Here is an 18,590-nt window from a genome sequence, read left to right on the forward strand (position 1 = left end):
ACTGCTGACATTTTTCTTTTGACCAGTGTCTCTTAAGTTTAGTTGTACTGTCTCCAAGGGAAGTTGACGTGTCCTGTAGAACTCCTGTGTAGATTATGTTTTCCTTTCCGCCGGGTTTTGCTGGTTCTCACCTGGAAGGCGCCTCCTTTTGCTGTTATCCGAGGTGACTTTGCCCAGTGAAGCCTCCTTCCTCCCTCTCTGGCCGGGTTTAGCTGACTATACTTTACAAATACCTCTATTTCCTTATCAGCGAATTGGGATAAGAATAGAGTCAATGAGAGAATTCATTTAAGACACTGGAAACAACACCTGGCACTTTCTAAGCCCTCAGTATTTATCAGCGATTTCTACTATTAGGATCAAATTTAAACGACCAGCTCATTAGAGTCTCAAGTGTCCAACCCTTGTCAAGGGGTAGCTAGGGGCACCCTGTGAATTATATCCCCATAGTGAGGTCATGACACTGAGCTAGAAGAAGGGAGTGTGGATGGTGGGCTGACAGAAGAAGAGATGTCCCCACCTGGACTTTACTCTGCCTTCTGACATTGCTCATCATTTTCTTTGCTGATCAGCTCTGTTAGTCTTTAAGCACCTAAATAATTAGGAGCCCTGGTGACTAACTAAAAGCTGGCAGTTCAAACCCACCCATCAGGGAAAAGGGATAATTATTTGCTCCCATAAAAGTTACAGCCTACCGAGTCCTATGGGGTGTTCTATTCCAGCTCATGGGGTCATTATATTTTCAGATTCACTTGAAGCCACCTAATAACAACAACAATATGTAAGAAACGTATTTTCTCTTTAGGATTCTAGCCTTGGTGCCTTCCACACCAAGAATGTTCAATACCTAGTTGATGGATTGAATGAAAATTAGGTCCTGGGTTATATGTGATGCACATCTGTGCTCAAGGGTCACCTGGATATGGATGACTTAAAGCACTGGGAATTTTTTTTCAAGAAATTCAAGATTTTCTAATTTCAAGGGGGAAAAAAGAAACAGAGCTGTGTCAAAACTTTCAAGAAATTTCTTGAGACAGCAATATCAAGAGAGATATCTCCTCTCTGTGAAAAGTTTCATTTATTTCAATAAAAGCCAGTATGCACAAAAATACAAATGGAATATTGTAAATTTTTTTTATTGCTTGTACCAGTGAAAAAATATCTACCAAGGTGGATATGCTAGGTACACACATATATGAAACTAATTGAGAGTACTGTTGTTGCCGTTAGGCACTACTGAGTAGATTACAACTCATGAAGACCCTGAGAACAATAGATCTGAACCCTGTCCTATCCTGTGCCATTCTTACCATCTCTAACGCACTCAAGCCCATTGCTGTAGTCACTGTGTCAATTCACCTGATTGAAGGTCTTCCTCCCTTTCCACCTTTCCACCTTTCAAAGCATAATGCTCCTCTCCAAGGAATAGCCTCTCCCTTAGCAACATCCCCAAAGTATGCGAGATGAATCTTTGTCAACCTTGCCTCCAAGAAACACTCTGGTTGTACCTTCTCTAAAAATAATAGTTAAAAACAAGAACAACACTAATTACAATATGTGAAATTGAGGCCTTTGAATTGTATGTAGTATTGGTGAAAAGTATTGAGTATACCATGGACTCTCAAAAGGACAAACACATCTGTCTAGGAGAAAGTATAACCAAGGTGTTCCTTAGAGGCAAACATGGTTCGACTTTTTCTAATGTACTTTGGGTATGTTGTGAGGAGGGACCAGTCCTTCTAAGACATCATCCTGGGAAAGGTGGAGGGTCAATGAAAGAGAGGAAGACCCTCAGCAAGAAGCACTGACACCATGACTGTAGCAGTGGACTTGAGCAGAGTGGAGAATGTGATGATGGCACAGGGTTGAGCAAGGTTCTGATCCGTTGTTTGTAAGGTTCGTATGAGTTTTAGTCAAGTTGATCACACCTAACCACCAAAACAGCATGTACAATAACAAGGTACAGAACAAAGAAAACCAAGAGAACAACAAGAAAGTAGTCCCATAAAACAAAAAGAGGGGAGAGGACTATATATTGTAAAATTTTGCACATGTAAGATTTTGGAATTTATATTAAGAGTATGACATAATATACGCAAATGAAAGCAAATAAATTGTTTGTTGTGTACTTTCAAGTTGGAATAGACCCATAGCTGACCTTCCAGAGGGTTTCCTTTTAATACAATTTTTTAATTTTAATTGTGATTTTAATGAAAGTTTACAGAAAAGTTAGATTTTTATTCATTCATTGTTGTACATTTTATCCCTCTCCTTACCTTCCCACACCCCCAGTTCACTTTTTTTTTTTAAAAAGAAATTCATTCATCACAGAGGGTTTTTAGAAGCAGTACACTGCATAGGAGGTTGTCCATCTTTCTCTCATCTGGCAGATTTGAATCACATGCCGTCAGATTGCAGTGCAGCTTCTTACCACTGGGCCACCAATACCGTGTATAATATACTAGTACATTTAAGTGGTATTGTACCACTAAGTGAGACCCTCCCCATCGCTGATCCTCCATTGGGTTTTCAGAGGCGGTAGCCCATGGGAGGAGATTGTCCATTCTTCTCTCACAGAGAAGCAGGCAGATTTGAACAGCATGCCTTGGGGATTGCAGTGCAGATTCTTATCCCCAGGCTACCAGACCTCCCTATTTATGTTTTAGTGCTGGTGAAATGAACTCCAACTCATAGCCACCTGGTAGGAACTATTCTATAGCGTTTTCTAGGCTGTAATCATAATGTAAACAGATCACTTGGTCTTTCTTCTGCAAAGCTATTGGATGGATTAGAATCGCCCGCCACCCTTTCGGTTAGCAGCCGTGAGCTTAGCTAATGTGCCACTAGAGCTCTTTAAGCATTTATGTATATGTTTATAAATATATAGAACAAAGTAGCAGCAGTTACTTTTGGAGAGAGAGAGATCAGAACTGCGATGTTCTAAGAAAATCCTCACCTGATCATCAATATTTAATTCCTTTTTTACAAGGAGAATGTACTCATACATTATTTAATGGGAATTTTCTTTTTTAAAAAAAAGAAAACAAACAAGGAAAAAATGAGAAAACCCCAAGACCTCTGCTTTGCTTTTGTTTCAGAATGTCGTGACATCCTGCTTCCTGTCATCACCAAAGAACTGAAGGAACTGCTGGAGCAGAAAGATGAGATGCTACTCCAGGTCCAGGAGAAGAAGTACTGTGTTGAGTTGCTGCACAGCATCTTAGAGGTCCTCAGTTGTCAGGACGCGGTGAGTCCTTACGGTGGTATAGATGGCCTGGACTCAGGGGAGGTCCGAGTTGATTAAGTTTTAAAATAATGATGCTGATGACGTTTAAAGATAAAAGTCAAGAACTTGCTCAGCAGGCCTGCTTTTCCACTCTCATTGGTCTGAAATATGTTTTGGGGCTGGAACTAAGCTTGTAGCATTTTGTCACCATTTCTTGTTGGACAGTCCTTCTCAGAGTGTGGATATGGACATTAGTGTAGATTTTTCAGATGACTTATCTTTACACTCAATTCTTTGTTTGCTGGTGTGTGAGTTTTATATTTCAACCAATCAAGAATATCCTCTTACCTATTTCCCTGGCTGATTTTTGCATGTTTTCTTTCTCTGTTTATTGCAATGATGAAGCAACTGGTTGAAGTTCTCTTGTTATTTACATTCTTGCAGAAAATGATTGCCCAGATTCAGTCTTGAGAGCTGGATCAGCAAGTAGGGTGGTCACAGGGGGGGAGGCTGCAGCAGTGATACCATAAATATATTCAGTAGCCATTGGAGATCTGTTTATGTGGGTATATATCCAAAAGCAAAGACCAGAGGACACTTTTTAGTGGGAATAAGTGGAGGGGTTCACAATGGGCAGAGTGTGTGGATGATATTAAGCAAGATGGAACCGTGAGGTTGGTAAATGTCGAGAAATAATTACCACTGGACCAATAGACAGTGTAATGAGAAAGGAGATTGAAACTTTCAGCTTTCCAAGCTTCATCTTACTTGGATCCACAATTAACACCCTTGGTACAAGCAGTCAGAAAATAAGAAGATGCATTGCACTTGGAAAACCTGCCGTTAGGGACCTTTCCAAATGATTGAAGAGTAATGATGTCAGTTTGAGGACTAAGGTGTGTCTGATTCAGGCTTTCCAATTACTTGCTATGCATCTGAGAGCTGGACAATGAATCAGTAAGGTAGAAAAAGAATTGATGCCTTTTGAGCTGTGGTGTTGGAGAAGAGCGTTGAACATTCCATGGACGGCCAAAAGAACAAACAGATATGTCTTGGAGAGGGTGCAGCCAGAGTGCTTTTTGGAGGCAGGAATAATGAGACTTTGCTAGGATATGAAGGGCTAATCCTTCGAGAAGGACATGATTCTGGGAAGGGTGGAGAGTTGGCAAAGGTGAGGAAGACCCTCAACCAGGTGGATTGACATAGTGACTGCTACAGTGGGTTCTTGTGTGTCAGGAAGTATGAGGATAGCACAGGATAGAACAGGATTCAGATCACTTAGGGTCATACTTGACTTGATGGCACCTAACCACAACAATGACTAAAGATAGGCCTTGAGTTTTGGAATTTGGAGATGGGTTATAAAGATTTTTAACATCACCTAGGTTTTTATAGCAATTCCACTCCTGTCCTTGAATAGTGTCCAGGAGTACCTCTGATCTAGGGTGAAACTGGTCTTGTAGTGCTTAAACAACCAACAAATGCTGTTTGAGTTTTTGTGTTATACTTATCCTCTCTCCATTCTCCCTGGACAAAATCCTAAAAGAAGAGATTTCTCAATTTCATCTCTTACTGACTATAGTTGGAAAATTCTGTGGAACAATATTATTTTACCTCTCGTATCCCATAGTCAGTCATTACAATCAATGACTTTGTAAGAGGTCTCTTCTGTTTCTTTTTTTCTAGTCTTACTATTGTGATTAAGCTCATCTCAGTAGCTTGATTAATGCAGACATCCATCCATTCATTCGCTTAGAAGTAATACAAGGCACCTGATATTAAAAGAACATAGAAACACTATTTATTTTTTCCCTCAGGGAAGCCCTTAGGAGGGGAAATATACATGGGAATATGTAATTGAGATAAGGGATGTAGTCTGGGTGTATTAGATCTCTGTCAGTTTGCTGTGCCCGGATGGCTTGCATGTTGCTGTGATGCTGTATGCCATGCCTCCAATATTTCAAATGCCAGTAGGGCCATCCATAATGGACAAGTTTTAGTGGAACTTCCATACAAAGATAGACTAAGAAACAGGATTGGCTATTCACTTCTGAAATAATAGGCCCTTGAAAACTCTATGAATAATAGTGGACCATTTTTTGATATAGTGCTGAGAGACTGGAAGACTCTACAAATGTGACTGAGAAAGAGTTGCCTCTTCAAGGTAGAGTCTACCTTAATGATGTAAATGAAATAAGGCTTTCATCAATGACATACTTTCATTAGCTGATGTCACAAGATTAAAAATGAGGAGACACAGCCACAAAATCCATTCATAGTGACCACAACCATGGTCTTGAGCATGGTGGAGACTGTGTGAGTGGTGCAGGATAGGGCAAGGTTTTGATCTGTTGTCCATGGTCTTGCTTTGATTTGGACTCAACTCAATGGAACCTAAATCCTGCTTGATCTTCTTGGAAATTCCATAGCTATGTACTTTCTCACTATTTTTAAATGATCTTCAGGATATAAAAGAGGCTGTGGCACCAAGGATGTCATTGCTGATGTCAGAATGATTCTGGCTGAAAGTAAAGAATACCAGAAGAATGTCTATTTATGCTTTATTGACTATGCAAAGGCATTTGATTGTGTGGATCACAAGTTATGGCTAACACTGAGAAAAGTGGGAATCCCAGATCACTTAATAATGCTGATGTGAAACTTATTACTTAGACCCAGAGGGTGTTGTGTCAACAGAGCAAGGGAGCACTACATGGTTTAACATTAAGAAAGGAGGGCATCAAGGTTGTATTCATTCTCCATACCTATTTAAACTATATGTGTAGCAAATTATTTGAGAATCTGGAATCTATGAAGACGAATAGGGCATCAAGATCAGAAGAATACTCATCAATAACACTGTTTTCCCCCCCTTGCCATTTCCCTCCTGGTTTTGAGGAGAGGTAGTATAATTCCTAGGAGCTTGACTACTCAAGATTCAATCTTGTACTGATGCTAATAGTTGAGTATTGCTTTCTTAAGCAAAGAGTCTGTCCCAGTCTTTGCTACTTGATCTTTTTTTCATTGGTTTTTTCTTTTTTTAGAGAAAGAGCTTAGTATTACTAGCTCTTATTGTTTAGGGACATCAGGATTGGACCATCATGTCTCTAGAAGCATCTAAAGAAAGAAGTCTCTTTCTGTTAAAAAGCCAATTTGCAACTGTTTCTTACATTTGCATAATTAATGCTCAGATGTCTTGTTACTGTGGGGAGGCTGAATCATGGATCCTGGTAAGGTGCCAGTGGACCCAATTTGGAGAACTCAGTTTTGATGGGCTAACTGCCAACTTCCTGACTTGAATGGAAGGGCAGCTCCAGTGAACAGTTGATTTGTAAAGCAGAGGTGATGAAGCCCTGCCCTGTCCAGAGGACAGTCCCCCCCCAAGTTCTAATCAGCACTTTGCACCATCAGTGACACTGGAAACCAGTGAGAAGAGGCTGTCGTCTCACACACCCCTGTGTTTAGGGCTCCAAAGCCAAGCACTGAGTGGGAGGCTCTTTGCTCCCCTTTGGTGATGGTGGCATCTGGACGTGAGGTGTGTGGGAGGTGTGTTGTCACTCTTTACTGCCTCTGAGTGTGTTGCTTTTATAATGAATTCTGACTGTGGGGACATTCCCACTCCTTCCCCAGGGTGAACAGCTATCTTTGTTGGATGAGTTATTAAAGATTTTGATGAGCTGGGTGAGCTCCACATCTAACCTCTTCAGCTCATAGCTGCACATAGCAATTTCTCCTTTTTATTTGAAAAGCCTTTGCTTCCAGAATTGAGATTCATTTGGTAGTCATTATTATTATTTTGAATGAAACAAAATAATATCAGAAAATAAAAATGTCCAGCTGTCTAATTGCAATCTGTCTTGCTCTGGTACCAGGTGGGTCTCAGGTTGAGCTGCATGTTCACATCTACTATAGGGAGCTTTGCCAAACAGCAGTGCCCATGTCCCATGCTCAGGGGTTTAGAATTTGTTAGGCTGGGGCTGGGGGGCGTGACTATGACAAGTTTTGTGTTGTGTGCAGTCCAGTTAAGCTGAGTTGGTTATGATGGTTAGTGACCCTATAAGACAGAGTAGAACTGCCTGTTCTACTGTTCTATTATCTTATTCATTGTAACCCTGGGTGGCACATGACTCAGGGCAAGATGTAGACTTTTCCAGGCTGCAATCTTAAGGGAACAGATTGTCAGGTCTTTTCTCCCTCAGGACAGTTGATGAATTCAAAGTGTCACCTTTTTGGTTAAAGGTGTAGGGCTTACCCACTTAGCCACCCCAACTGACTCTTATGAGACAGTTAAACCAAGTCAGATTTGTTGCCTTTGAGTCGATGTAAGTCCTAGCGAGCATTCAGGGCACAGTAGAACTGTTCCTTGGGGCTTTTTGGGCTGTGAATCTTTGTGGAGCAGGCTGCCACATCTTTTTCCCACCAAGTGGTTGGTGGGGTTTTAGTTGGCAGTCAAGGGCTTAACCACTGAGCCAGCAGGGCTCCTCTAGGAGAAGTTTTACCCAGTAATTGTAATTGGCAACCAGTGGATGGAGAATCACAGTGCTAGTGCGTGACAGTCACCCAGAAAAACTGTTAAAACACATACCTGATTTCTAGGTCTGCAGGGTGGAGCTGAGACTTCCTTTTCCTAACAAGTTCCAAGGTGAGGTTGATGATGCTGGTCCAGAGACTACACTTTTAAGAACTACTTCTTTGAGGTGACATATTTTTTTTCCTTCTTCCCCAATATTCACTGGGAAGGGAGTAAGTTATCAGCCTTGTGTCCTCTCATTTCTTAACTCTATTCTCCAATCTATAATCACCTTCAAATCACCACCTTTAAAGCACCTTGGAATATGACGTATAGTAGACTATAAAATGATGATGTCCTCACACAATTCATGGACCCTCACAAATTTCTTCTCCTGAGGTGGTGGGAATATGACATATGCAAAAATTCAGCTTTTAGAAATCTAGACAATGAAATCTGTTTGGTTTCTACTGGCACCAGCTTCTACAAATTGGAAATTTTGAAGAAAGCAAATAACAAGTCTCCTAGAGTAGATGCCCTGGATATTTCTTCTTACTGTTGTGTTCTACTCAGCTGATAACAGCCTAGCCATTTATTTCTGACTTCAAGTTGGCACTGTAGACCAACCAACCCTCTTCTCAACCGCAAGCATAGAATTTGTCCACCTACTGGAAGCAATGCCCAGGGATAGAACCATGTGTGGAAATTTAGCAATTATAGTGTAGGATGCCAAACTTCTGTTTGGAGGCCATTGTGAGTTTGGGGGATGGGAAGGGATGCTTGTCTTCCCTTGATTGTCAGCCTTTGGGTAATTACAGCTCAGCACCGCAGGCCTGGCACCAGGAAGCTATGTTTTCCTGTTATTACCTTATTCATTGTAACCCTGGGTGGCACATGACTCAGGGCAAGATGTCAGCCTTAGCCTGGGTGTTGCTATTTTTTTAATGGTAGTGTTAAATTATCCAGCTTTGGGGACTCGCACTTAGCATATGAAAGGGACATGCTCAGGTGAGAGATAAAAGACCTGGCTTCTACTTCTATTAACTCCTCTCCCCCCTTGCTGAGCAAGTTTCCTTGTCAACTCCAGTTACTTTGAAAGGCGGTTTCACACTGGCTTTGTTTTGAGGCTCGCTGAGCTGCTGAGAAACTCAAAATTTAATTTTGCACCAGACCCAGAGGGGTTTGTCCCCCACCACCTACCCTGCCACCTCTTTAAACAAGGTTCTTGGATTTTTTTTTTCTTCACTCCATTCGTGTAAAGGAAAGGAGAGTCATGGTTTTGTACTCTCCTTAATGATCATGACCCCTAATTCTGAAGAGGTTGGTTCGTTAGATAATGGAGAAAGATAACATGGGACTTAGCTTTGGGGGGGGGGGAATGAAAAAAAGACAAAACAAGAAAAATATTCCTTTGGGTCCATTTCCTGAACCAGAGGGTGTTCCGGAGTGCAGCTCAGGTTTTGATGTCTTCAGACCTAGGCTGAGGCACACCAGGGGAGGCTTGCTCATCAGCGTTTCCTGCTCCAATGTCTGTCTCTGGTTCCGCTCTATCTGTGCAGATAAAAATCCTAAACTCCTTTTAGGTTCATTTCAGATAAAAATCTCTCATCTGAGATCTTTCCAATTCCATGCCCCCTTCTACCCTTTAGGCAAAACAGAGGCCTTTCTGATTGGTGTTTTCATCACAGTGTGCTGGGACAGATATAATGGCACTGAGGTTTTGTGTCACCTTCTGTGCGACTGGTCCTGTTACCAGGCTTTGAGTACAGAAGCTCTGACAGCCAAAGCTCCATGACTGCACAGAGTTTGTGTTTCCAGTCTCACTTCCTGCTAAAATCCAGTTGTCCTCAAGTCAACCCTGATTCGTGATAAACTGAGTAGAACTGGGCTCCACAGTGTTCTCAATGACTGCGTATTTGGAAGGACATTTTCCCTCTAGGTGGACTCAAATTGCTAACCTTTCCTTTAGTTGTTTTTGTGTTGCCCATCCTTCTCCTGAGGAGCATCTGGTTGATTTGAACTGTGTTCCTTCAGGATTGCAGTGCAGATTCTTAGCACAATGCCCCACGAGCTCATTCTTCCATAGCTGAGCATATTAACTGCATCAGCCAGGGACTCACACCTTTTTGCTGAGCCAGCATTTACACTCCGTGCCCTAGTTCCATGAACATTCTAGAACTCCTCAAATGTGCCATGCTCTTAGCACTTCCTATTTGTTGTACGTGCTATTGGCACTGACCAGAAAATACTTGGTATAGTGGGTAGAGTTGTACTACTAACTCAAAGGTAAAACCCTCATTAGCAGTTCAAATAAATCAGCCAGGTCTAAAGGAGAAAGAACAATCTCTTTTATGATTTACAGCCTCTGAAACCCCGCTGGAGGGTCAGCTATGAGTCAGTTACAGATCCACAGCAATGACTTTGACTTTTGTTTTGTTTTTCTCTCACTCAGTGCCTAGCTAAATTCTACCTAATGTTCACAAGTCAGATTAAATGTTATTCTCCCCAGGAAGGCTTCTGGGAAGCTCATCTGTGATGGCAGGAACAGCCTGTGTTTGCTCTGTGGTAGCTCCTGTGTTGTCATCCTCTGTGGACTTGTCTGCTTGCCAGCAGGGCTGGGAGTCCTATGACAGAGAGGAATTGAACCTGCCTTGAAGCCCGCCTCTGCCCTTCTCTCGCTCATCCAGAACAGGGCCTGGGTTATGAAATTCGCAAGTTGAGAGAGTGAAGAAATGAGTGAATATGACTTCTTCACATCAGTTGTTGTTAAGTGCTGTCAAGTCGACAATGACTCATAGCAACTCTGTGAACAACGGATCTGAACCCTGCCCTGTGCTGCAGAATCTCCGCAGTCTCTGCCCTACTCATACTCATTGTTGTAGTCACTGGGTCAATCCATCTCGTGGAAGGTCTGCCTCTCTGTGGCTGACTCTCCACCTTTCCCAGCATGATGTCTTTTTCCAGGACTAGATTTCTCCCTGAGGTCTCCTGCTCTGCGTGCTCACAGGTTGTTCTTTTGCTCTGGCTGACTTCTTTGGATCTATCCCAGCTGCAGAAAGTAGAATCAATCTTCCTCTTTGGTTCATGACACAGTACCTCATGGGGTGCAGTAAAATTTTCTTTTGCAGTGTATGTATTTGAGGGAAGAGAGGGGAGGGTATTAAGTGTTTGTAGTGTGCACTCCTGTACATGCACACACACCTATGCATACAGTTCCCTTGGAGAGGATCAGACTCTACCGGCAAAAAGATATTGGCATCTTCAGCTCTGTTCCATTGGGTTGGGAAGGCATGATGACATACCAAGAGTGATCTGAATTCTGGGGCATTCTAGCTCTGCCCCTGTCCCCCCATGCAGGATAGCACCAGACCCTGCCTGCCTGTGCTGGTACCTGAGTTGTTGGCGCTCTGATAATCCCAGGCAGCCTGCCTGCTGCAGGGAGGGGAGGACTGCCTCTTTGCATTACCATTTAATTCCCAGGAATCAATACCATCGTGCCAAGGCAGCAGGGTTTTCGTCTAACCTATCTGCCCCCTCATATTTCAAATAAAAGACAAGAAGACAAGGCATGCCGAAATTCTTGTGTCCGTGGTGCATTTTAAACAGAAACCAGCTAATTAAGCTCAAACTTAAAGCTGAAACAGATGAGAACCCTTTACCTTCTGTTGTGTCCTGGCTGTTTTAACTCCTTGTTCCTCTTCTGGCTTTCATGGTCTTAAAAGTACCCTTTCTTAGTCTAAAGGAGTTGATTTCTGTGGATAAGGATATCTCTTATACTTTTCTATACCTTTAATCTGCAAGATTTTATATGACATTTTTTTATTGTTATTACTGTCCATCAGTAAAACCTTTAAGGTAGGCTTTACTACCTCTGTTTTGTAGTTGGGGTGGCTGAACCTCAGAGAGATTAGATGACATTCCCACTCAAGGTTAAAGAGTTAGTAAAAGACAGAGCCTGGAGGGAATCACCTCTTCTCACACCAAAGTCAACAACCTCTGACACTTTTATATGGCCTTAACCACTTCACAGTTAAACTGGAGTATTTCAGAGCATTTTCACCAGCACTATTTCCATGGTGGAGGCAAGAATGTGTGCTTGGGAATTAGACTACATTCAGGGACTCACTCCACAAATAATTAAGCAGCTCCTGCCGTGGTTAGACTCTCAGCTGCTAACCACAGAGCCAGAAGTTTGAACCTAACAGGTTCTCCACAACAGAAAACTGTGACAATCTACTTCCTTAAAGAACATAGGGCTCTCTTTTGTCCTGTCAGGTTGCAATGAGTCTAGACTAGACTCAGTGGGTTTGAGTCTGTATGTTGCCCTCCGGGCTAGCAGTACAACAGCAAGGAGAGTATGTAGTAAATCTACTTCTTATTAGATCTAGGAAGTCACACAGCTCCTATCAGTAAAAATAGGAGTTATATTCTCAGGTATGGCAGTTTTACCATAAACAATTCACACTCAGTGAGTGTGAGTTTTCTTTATCCTTCCACTATCACAGACTACTTCTGAAACATCCTGGTACTTATTTCTCTCCCTCTCGCTCCCCACCCTGCCCTCCATATTAACATGAGTGAGTTCTAACTCCTTGTTGACCCTCTAACATGTTTCCAAGGCTGTAAAATGCATGGAGAGGGGGGAGCAGAGGGGTGAGGATGTGTGAGGGCGTAACCACAGGGATGTACAGTTTGGTGGGTGGAGGGAGGGGGTGAAAGAAATGGAAAGGATCTGGCAGGGACCTGAAAAGATTGGGTAGTGATGGGCAAAGTCTGATGGTGGTTGATTTTATGAAACATAATGCATGGTAATGACTATATGAAACATGATATGAATGAAGAATAGTGTGAAACACAATTTATACAAACTTTGTGAGCAAACAAATATAATTTTTTTTGGTTGTTTTTAAAGTTCAATGCACCTGTGTGCATTGGTAAAGGCAGAGAACCTGAAACAATATCTGCCCGCAGGTTTGGCAGTGAAGGAGCCAAAATGAGCTAAGATGTTGTTGTAAGCTGTAATGCAATCTTTAAAAGAAAAAAAAAATCAGTAAGAAAAACCTGAACATAGAAACTCCATATGACTCAGCTATTCCACTACTAAGAATAGACCCCAAGGATATTAGAATTGAGACACAAACGGAGATCTGTACACCAATGTTCATAGCTGAGTTATTCATCATTGCAAAAACATAGAAAGAAGCCAGATGTTCAACTACAACTGAATAGATTGAGAAATGGTTGTACATTCACACAATGGAATACTAGGTAACACTCAGGAGCGATGATTTTGAAAAATATTACATATCTTAGGAGAGACTGGAGAGCATTATGCTGAGTGAACTAGCTCAGATTAGTAAGGACAAATACTTCATCAGACTATTATTTTAAATTTGGATAAAAAGTAAAACATGTATGGGGATCCAAGAGAGGGAAAGGTAAAAACAGAGAGGTGAGCACGGGTAGAGGTGAAATCACAGATTTGGCACAATTTGGTGGATGGAGGGAGGAGGTGAAGAAATGAGAAAGATCCATCAGGGACTTGAAAAGACAGGTTAATGGTGGGCATAGTCCAATGCTGATTAATTTTATAAAACATAATGAACGGGAGTAAATAATTGTATGGAACACAATGTAAATGGTGAATAGTGTGAAACACAATGTCTATGAACTTTGTAAGCAAATCAATAAAAAGAACAAAAAGGCTGCCTGTCTTTCTCCCAAGGAGTGGCTGGTAGATTCAAACTACCACAGAAGCTTGGCCTATGGGTTCACAGTGAGACTCTCTGTAGACTAATCACCAGAGCTCTCTGGACTTCTTATTAAGAATAATACGGGATTGAGTGGCCTCCAGGGAGGCTTCTGTAACCCATTAGCATTGACAGTTACCCCCTAGCCAGCCCGGCTTGCCTGTGGTGGCAGCCAGATGCTCTGGAACCTTCTCAGACTCCGCAGAAGCCTTGCCAAGAAGCAGCAGATGCTGTTGCTGGAGGCCGGCCTTTCCCTATAAGGCATCTGGATCTCATATGGATTCCTACTGGAACTCTAGGAAAGTGTCATCCTGCCTTTTCAGAAGCTCCTGTGGGAGGTTCCAGAACTACAGACCTTTGGAGCATTGGCTGTGTGCACATGTGAGCCCTGGGACCAGAGCTGTGCTGGAGCTGCCACCGGAGAAAGAAGAATGAAATATTTAGGACTTTTATGAGGCAATTTTTAAAAACAGCTGTTATTAAAAATAATTTGCATGAATCCAAAATTAAATGGACAATATTAAAATCAAAGGGAATATGTACTCAAACCCCATGACTTCCCAGCGGTGCTCGCTTGTGGTTTTTTTACACATATCGAGTCTGCTTGGTAGAAATACTATTTAATGATGTGCTACAGCACATCTCAACTCTGAGCTCGGTGACTTCCCATTGGAAGCTTGAAATCAACCATGAAGGGATTATTTACACAACAGAAATTGGCAAATTATGTATATGGGGCTTTCATTTCCCTTCATGGGGAACTGGGTGATAAACATCTGCTAGCACACCTATGCCAGGGACCCAAAGGAATAGTGGAGTGAGAACATCCTCTAGGCTCAGGGGAGCTCCCCGTGCTCATCTCCTCTCCCAGTGGACTCTGCATTCGCCACCAGGTATATTTCTCATGAGACGGGTCCAAGAGTGTATACCTCAGGGAGTCAATGATTATAGCACTAAATAACCAGCCTCGACAAGGGAGTAGAGAGGTTTTTCATGTCTCTTGTCAATCTTCTTTCCTTAGCAATGGTGTCTTTCCCAGTGGTGCTGAGAATTTAGATGTCTCAGGCTCGCGGAAAGGGCCTGATGGTAAGGGATGCCGTCAGGACTTGTAGAGTAGGTGGTGGTGACGCTGTAGACATGCATTTCACTGCCTAGACTAGCTAGCTAATACACACAATTATGCAAAAGACAAGTCTGAAAGGCAGCTTGTTTATCTTTCACCTCAGTAAGTTTTGGTCTTGAGCAGGTTTCAAAGGATTAAATTTAATTTTTTATAGGGCAGACATCACAATAAAAATTGTTTCAGACATGTTCATTGATGAGTGCTAAAGTTAATAGGCAAAAGTATGATGACAAATAAGGTATTTGCATAATCACAAATTATCTTTCCAAAATCCTCAAACTCCATGCCTTTGAGTCAAGTGAGTTTTGACTCACAGCAACTCTCTTTTAAACCTGAACTGAAGGAAACTGTCTGTCTTTCTCCCAATGAGCTATTAGTGGGTTGAATGGCCAGAGACGTGTGGCCTCTATATAAAGTGGCATTTTGTTCTTCTGTTGTATGAAGTCACCCAAAGTTAGACTTCAGATTGATAGCAACTAACAACAAGAGAACTTGACATCTAAATTCAGTGTGGCTAGGTATATATCCTAAAGGAATAAGTGCTGCGGTATGAACAGATTTATCCACACATGTTTATTGCAGCACTATTTATAATAACAGAGGATTGCCCAAGTGCCCATCAGCAGACGGATGGCTAAAGAAACTGTGCTACACACAATGAAGTGTTATGCAGCAGTGAAAAAATGATCAAGAATTTGTAAAATACTGCATAATTGTAGATGAAATGAGAACAAAATATGTCAGTCATAAAAGTACACTTATGGTATATTGCCACTAATATAAAAATCCAAGAAACAGTTTACATACCAAAAACATCAATCTTGGAGGATTATCAGAAATGAGAATTGAGAGAAAGAGGAACAAGCAAATAACTAATAATGAAAAATGTTTATAAAGTATATGAAAATAGGTGTAATAAATAAATTTATCATGGGATCCTGAATTAGTTCATGGATCAGAAATACAGACAGTAAATGGAAAAATCCCACAATTAGAATTGTGTTAGTTAATAGTGTTATATGAATGTGAATGTTCTCATTTGATAACTTTATTCTTGTTATATAATTGTTGACGTGAGGTAGTGTATATAGAAACCACCTATCTATACAGTTTTTATTTTTCAGTAAGTTTAAAATAATTCCAAAATAAAAATATTTCAATAAGTTAATTTTGACACTTTTGTAGGACAACTACTTATTATAAAGCGTAAATCTGGAGGATGAGCAGTTCCCCAAAGTATGTCCATTCCAGCTCACAGGGATGCTATTTGATAAAGCTTCCTCTGCCTCATCAACTAAAACAGTGCCATCCCCAGATAATGACTAACCCATTAGAGGATGCTGCTTGCATAAATCTTATTAACTGTTGCAACCCCTCAGGGGACCAATGAAACCACTACTACAAGATCTGGTAGTTAATCTCTTGTCTAAACCAACATTTAGTGTTGTTAGGTGCTGTTGAGTTGAGTACAACTCCACCTTATGAACAACAGATCTGATCCCTTTCCTATACTGCACTATTCTCATTATTTCCAACACACTTGAGCCCATTGCTGCAGTCACTGTGTCAATCCATCCATCTGGTTGAGGTTTTTCCCCCCTCTTTTGTCAATCCTCTACTGTTTCAACCATCGTGTCCCTCTCCAAATAGCCTCTCCTAGCAATATGCCTGAAGTATGGCAGGCAAAGCTTTGTCATCTTTGCTTCCAAGGAGAACTCTGCCTGCTCTTTCCCCCAGACATACCTATTTGTTCTTTTAACAGTCCATATTCAGTACTCTTCTCCAAAAACACAGCTCAAAGATATCATCCGTTCTTCTGTCATCTAAATTAATTATCTGGCTCTCAGATGCATAGCAAGTGATTGAAAAGAAGATAGCCTGCATCAGATACACCTTAGTCTTCAAACTGTTGCCACTGCACCGCAATAATTTTGGGAAGACCCTAGCAGCAGATTTTTCTAGTGCAATACATCTCCTGATCTCCTGATTGCTAGTACCAAGAATATTGATTGTGAATTCAAGTAAGATGAAACTCTTGACAATTTCACTCTCTTTTCCAGCTATTATGATGTTGCTGATCAGTCCAATGGTGAGAAATTCTGTTTTCTTGACATTGAGACATAATTCATATTGAAGGTTTTAGTCTTTAATCTTCTGCAATAAGCCCTTTAAGTCTTCCTCACTTTGAGCAAGCCAGGTTATGTCATCTGCTTAATGCAAGTTGTTGCTGAATCTTCCTCTAATGCTGATGTGACATTTTTCTTCACTGAGTCCAACTTCTCAAATTATTTGCCCAGCATACAGATTGAATAGGTATGGAGAAAGGATACAACCCTAATGCAAAACTTTCTTAGTTTTAAATTGTAATATTCTCTTGCTCTGTTAAAAAAGGCACAACAGCCTCTTGGTCTAAGATACAGGTTTTGAATGAGCACAGTTAAGCATTCTGGGATCCCCATTCTTCTCAAAGTTAGCCATAAATTGTTATATTCTACACAATCAAATGTGCACACACAGACACACACAGCACTCTCTGCCCAAGCTCTACCTCGTAGGTCTAGACCAGGATCAGCCCTGGAAGACAGTCAGCATGCAGAGTATACCAACTTAGGCCTGGAGTCTGCTGGGCTCTGGGGACATGGAGGTGTTGAAGCATGTGTCTTATCCCCAGGAACTTTGAATTTCACCAAGAGTACCTGAGAGCTGTCTCTGTGCAGTAATCCCTGAGCCAGAGCTTGGGGCTTGAATCTCACCAGGTCTTTGCCTGGAGGTCTTGGCAAGTGGGTGTTTTGGCATTGCTTATTGGATGGTCCTTGATTTATTCTCAAGAGAACTACATGGAAAATTAGAAGACAGCTTTTGTCAATGGTTGACTAGAATTCCTTCCAATAAATAGTCCAGGTTGTTCCATTCCATTGACATCAAGAAATACTTATTGAGGTGTTCTTCAATATTCCTTTTTCCCTCCCACGACCAAAATATAAGAGTATGCCTACAGCCATATCCACCATGTCCTCTCTACCCCCTCCCTTCCCTCTCCTCCTCTTCCCCACGTCAACTCTGACTGCCTCTTGGAGCTGATACAGGGCTGAGCAAGTGAGGTATTTGGCTGTGGCTGGTGGATGCCAAAAATACCTGAGCTCTGGTCGCCCAGAGGCATGAAGCGGCACTGCAATCCCAAAGGCATGCAGTTCAAATCCACCAGCAGCTCCACGGGAGGATGGATATTCTCCTCCCATGTGATTAACTGCCTCTGAAAACCCGCCAAAGGGTCAGCTCTGGGTAGGTTCCGACTCTACCATATACAACAACAACTAAAAAACTCAATAATATGTTGTTGTTGTTGTTGTTGTTATGTGCCGTCGAGTAGCTTGCGACTCATAGCGACCCTATGTACAACAGCCCTAAACTCTGCTCTGTCCTGTGCCAATCGCACTGTCTCTGACACTCCCATCCTGATTATCCCAGTCACTGAATCAATCCACCTCATAGAGGACCTTCCCCTCTTGCACTGTCCCTCCACCCTCCCAAGTATGATGTCCTTCTCCAAGGACCGGTCTCTCCTGACAACATGTCCAAAATGTGTTAGACGGAGCCTCAGAATCCTTGCCTCCAAGGAACCACCCGATTTAACCCTTTCCAGGACAAATCTGTTTGTTTTCCTAGCAGTCCATGGTATTCTCAATACTCTTCTCCAGCACCACAGCTCAAAGGCATCAATTCTCCTTCTATCCTCTCTAGTCATTGTCCAACTCTCTGATGCATAACAAGTGATTGCGAAGACCATGGCCTGTATCAGACGCACCTTAGTCTCCAGAGATACACCATTGCTCTTCAGCACTTTGGAGAGGTCCCTAACAGCAGACTTTCCCATGGCAATGCGCCTTTTAATTTCCTGCCTACTGGTGCCAAGAGTGTTGTCTGTGGAGCCAAGCAAACTAAAGCTGTGTACAATCTCAATCTCTTCACCATCCATCCTGA

General features: G+C 41.9%; 1 protein-coding gene across 1 annotated transcript in view; it reads left to right on the forward strand.

The window, feature by feature from the left end:
- DOCK2 (dedicator of cytokinesis 2) overlaps positions 1–18,590 on the forward strand; it is a 736,392-nt gene that overhangs the window by 298,831 nt on the left and 418,971 nt on the right. The window contains exon 26 of the mRNA XM_006884420.1: positions 3,099–3,247. Within this exon, the coding sequence (XP_006884482.1) occupies positions 3,099–3,247 (149 nt within the window). The remainder of the gene's footprint in view (positions 1–3,098; positions 3,248–18,590) is intronic.

The sequence above is a fragment of the Elephantulus edwardii genome, unplaced genomic scaffold, assembly GCF_000299155.1.
Source record: "Elephantulus edwardii isolate Elephantulus edwardi_28Jun2011 unplaced genomic scaffold, EleEdw1.0 scaffold00033, whole genome shotgun sequence".
NCBI classification, from domain to species: Eukaryota; Metazoa; Chordata; class Mammalia; order Macroscelidea; family Macroscelididae; genus Elephantulus; species Elephantulus edwardii.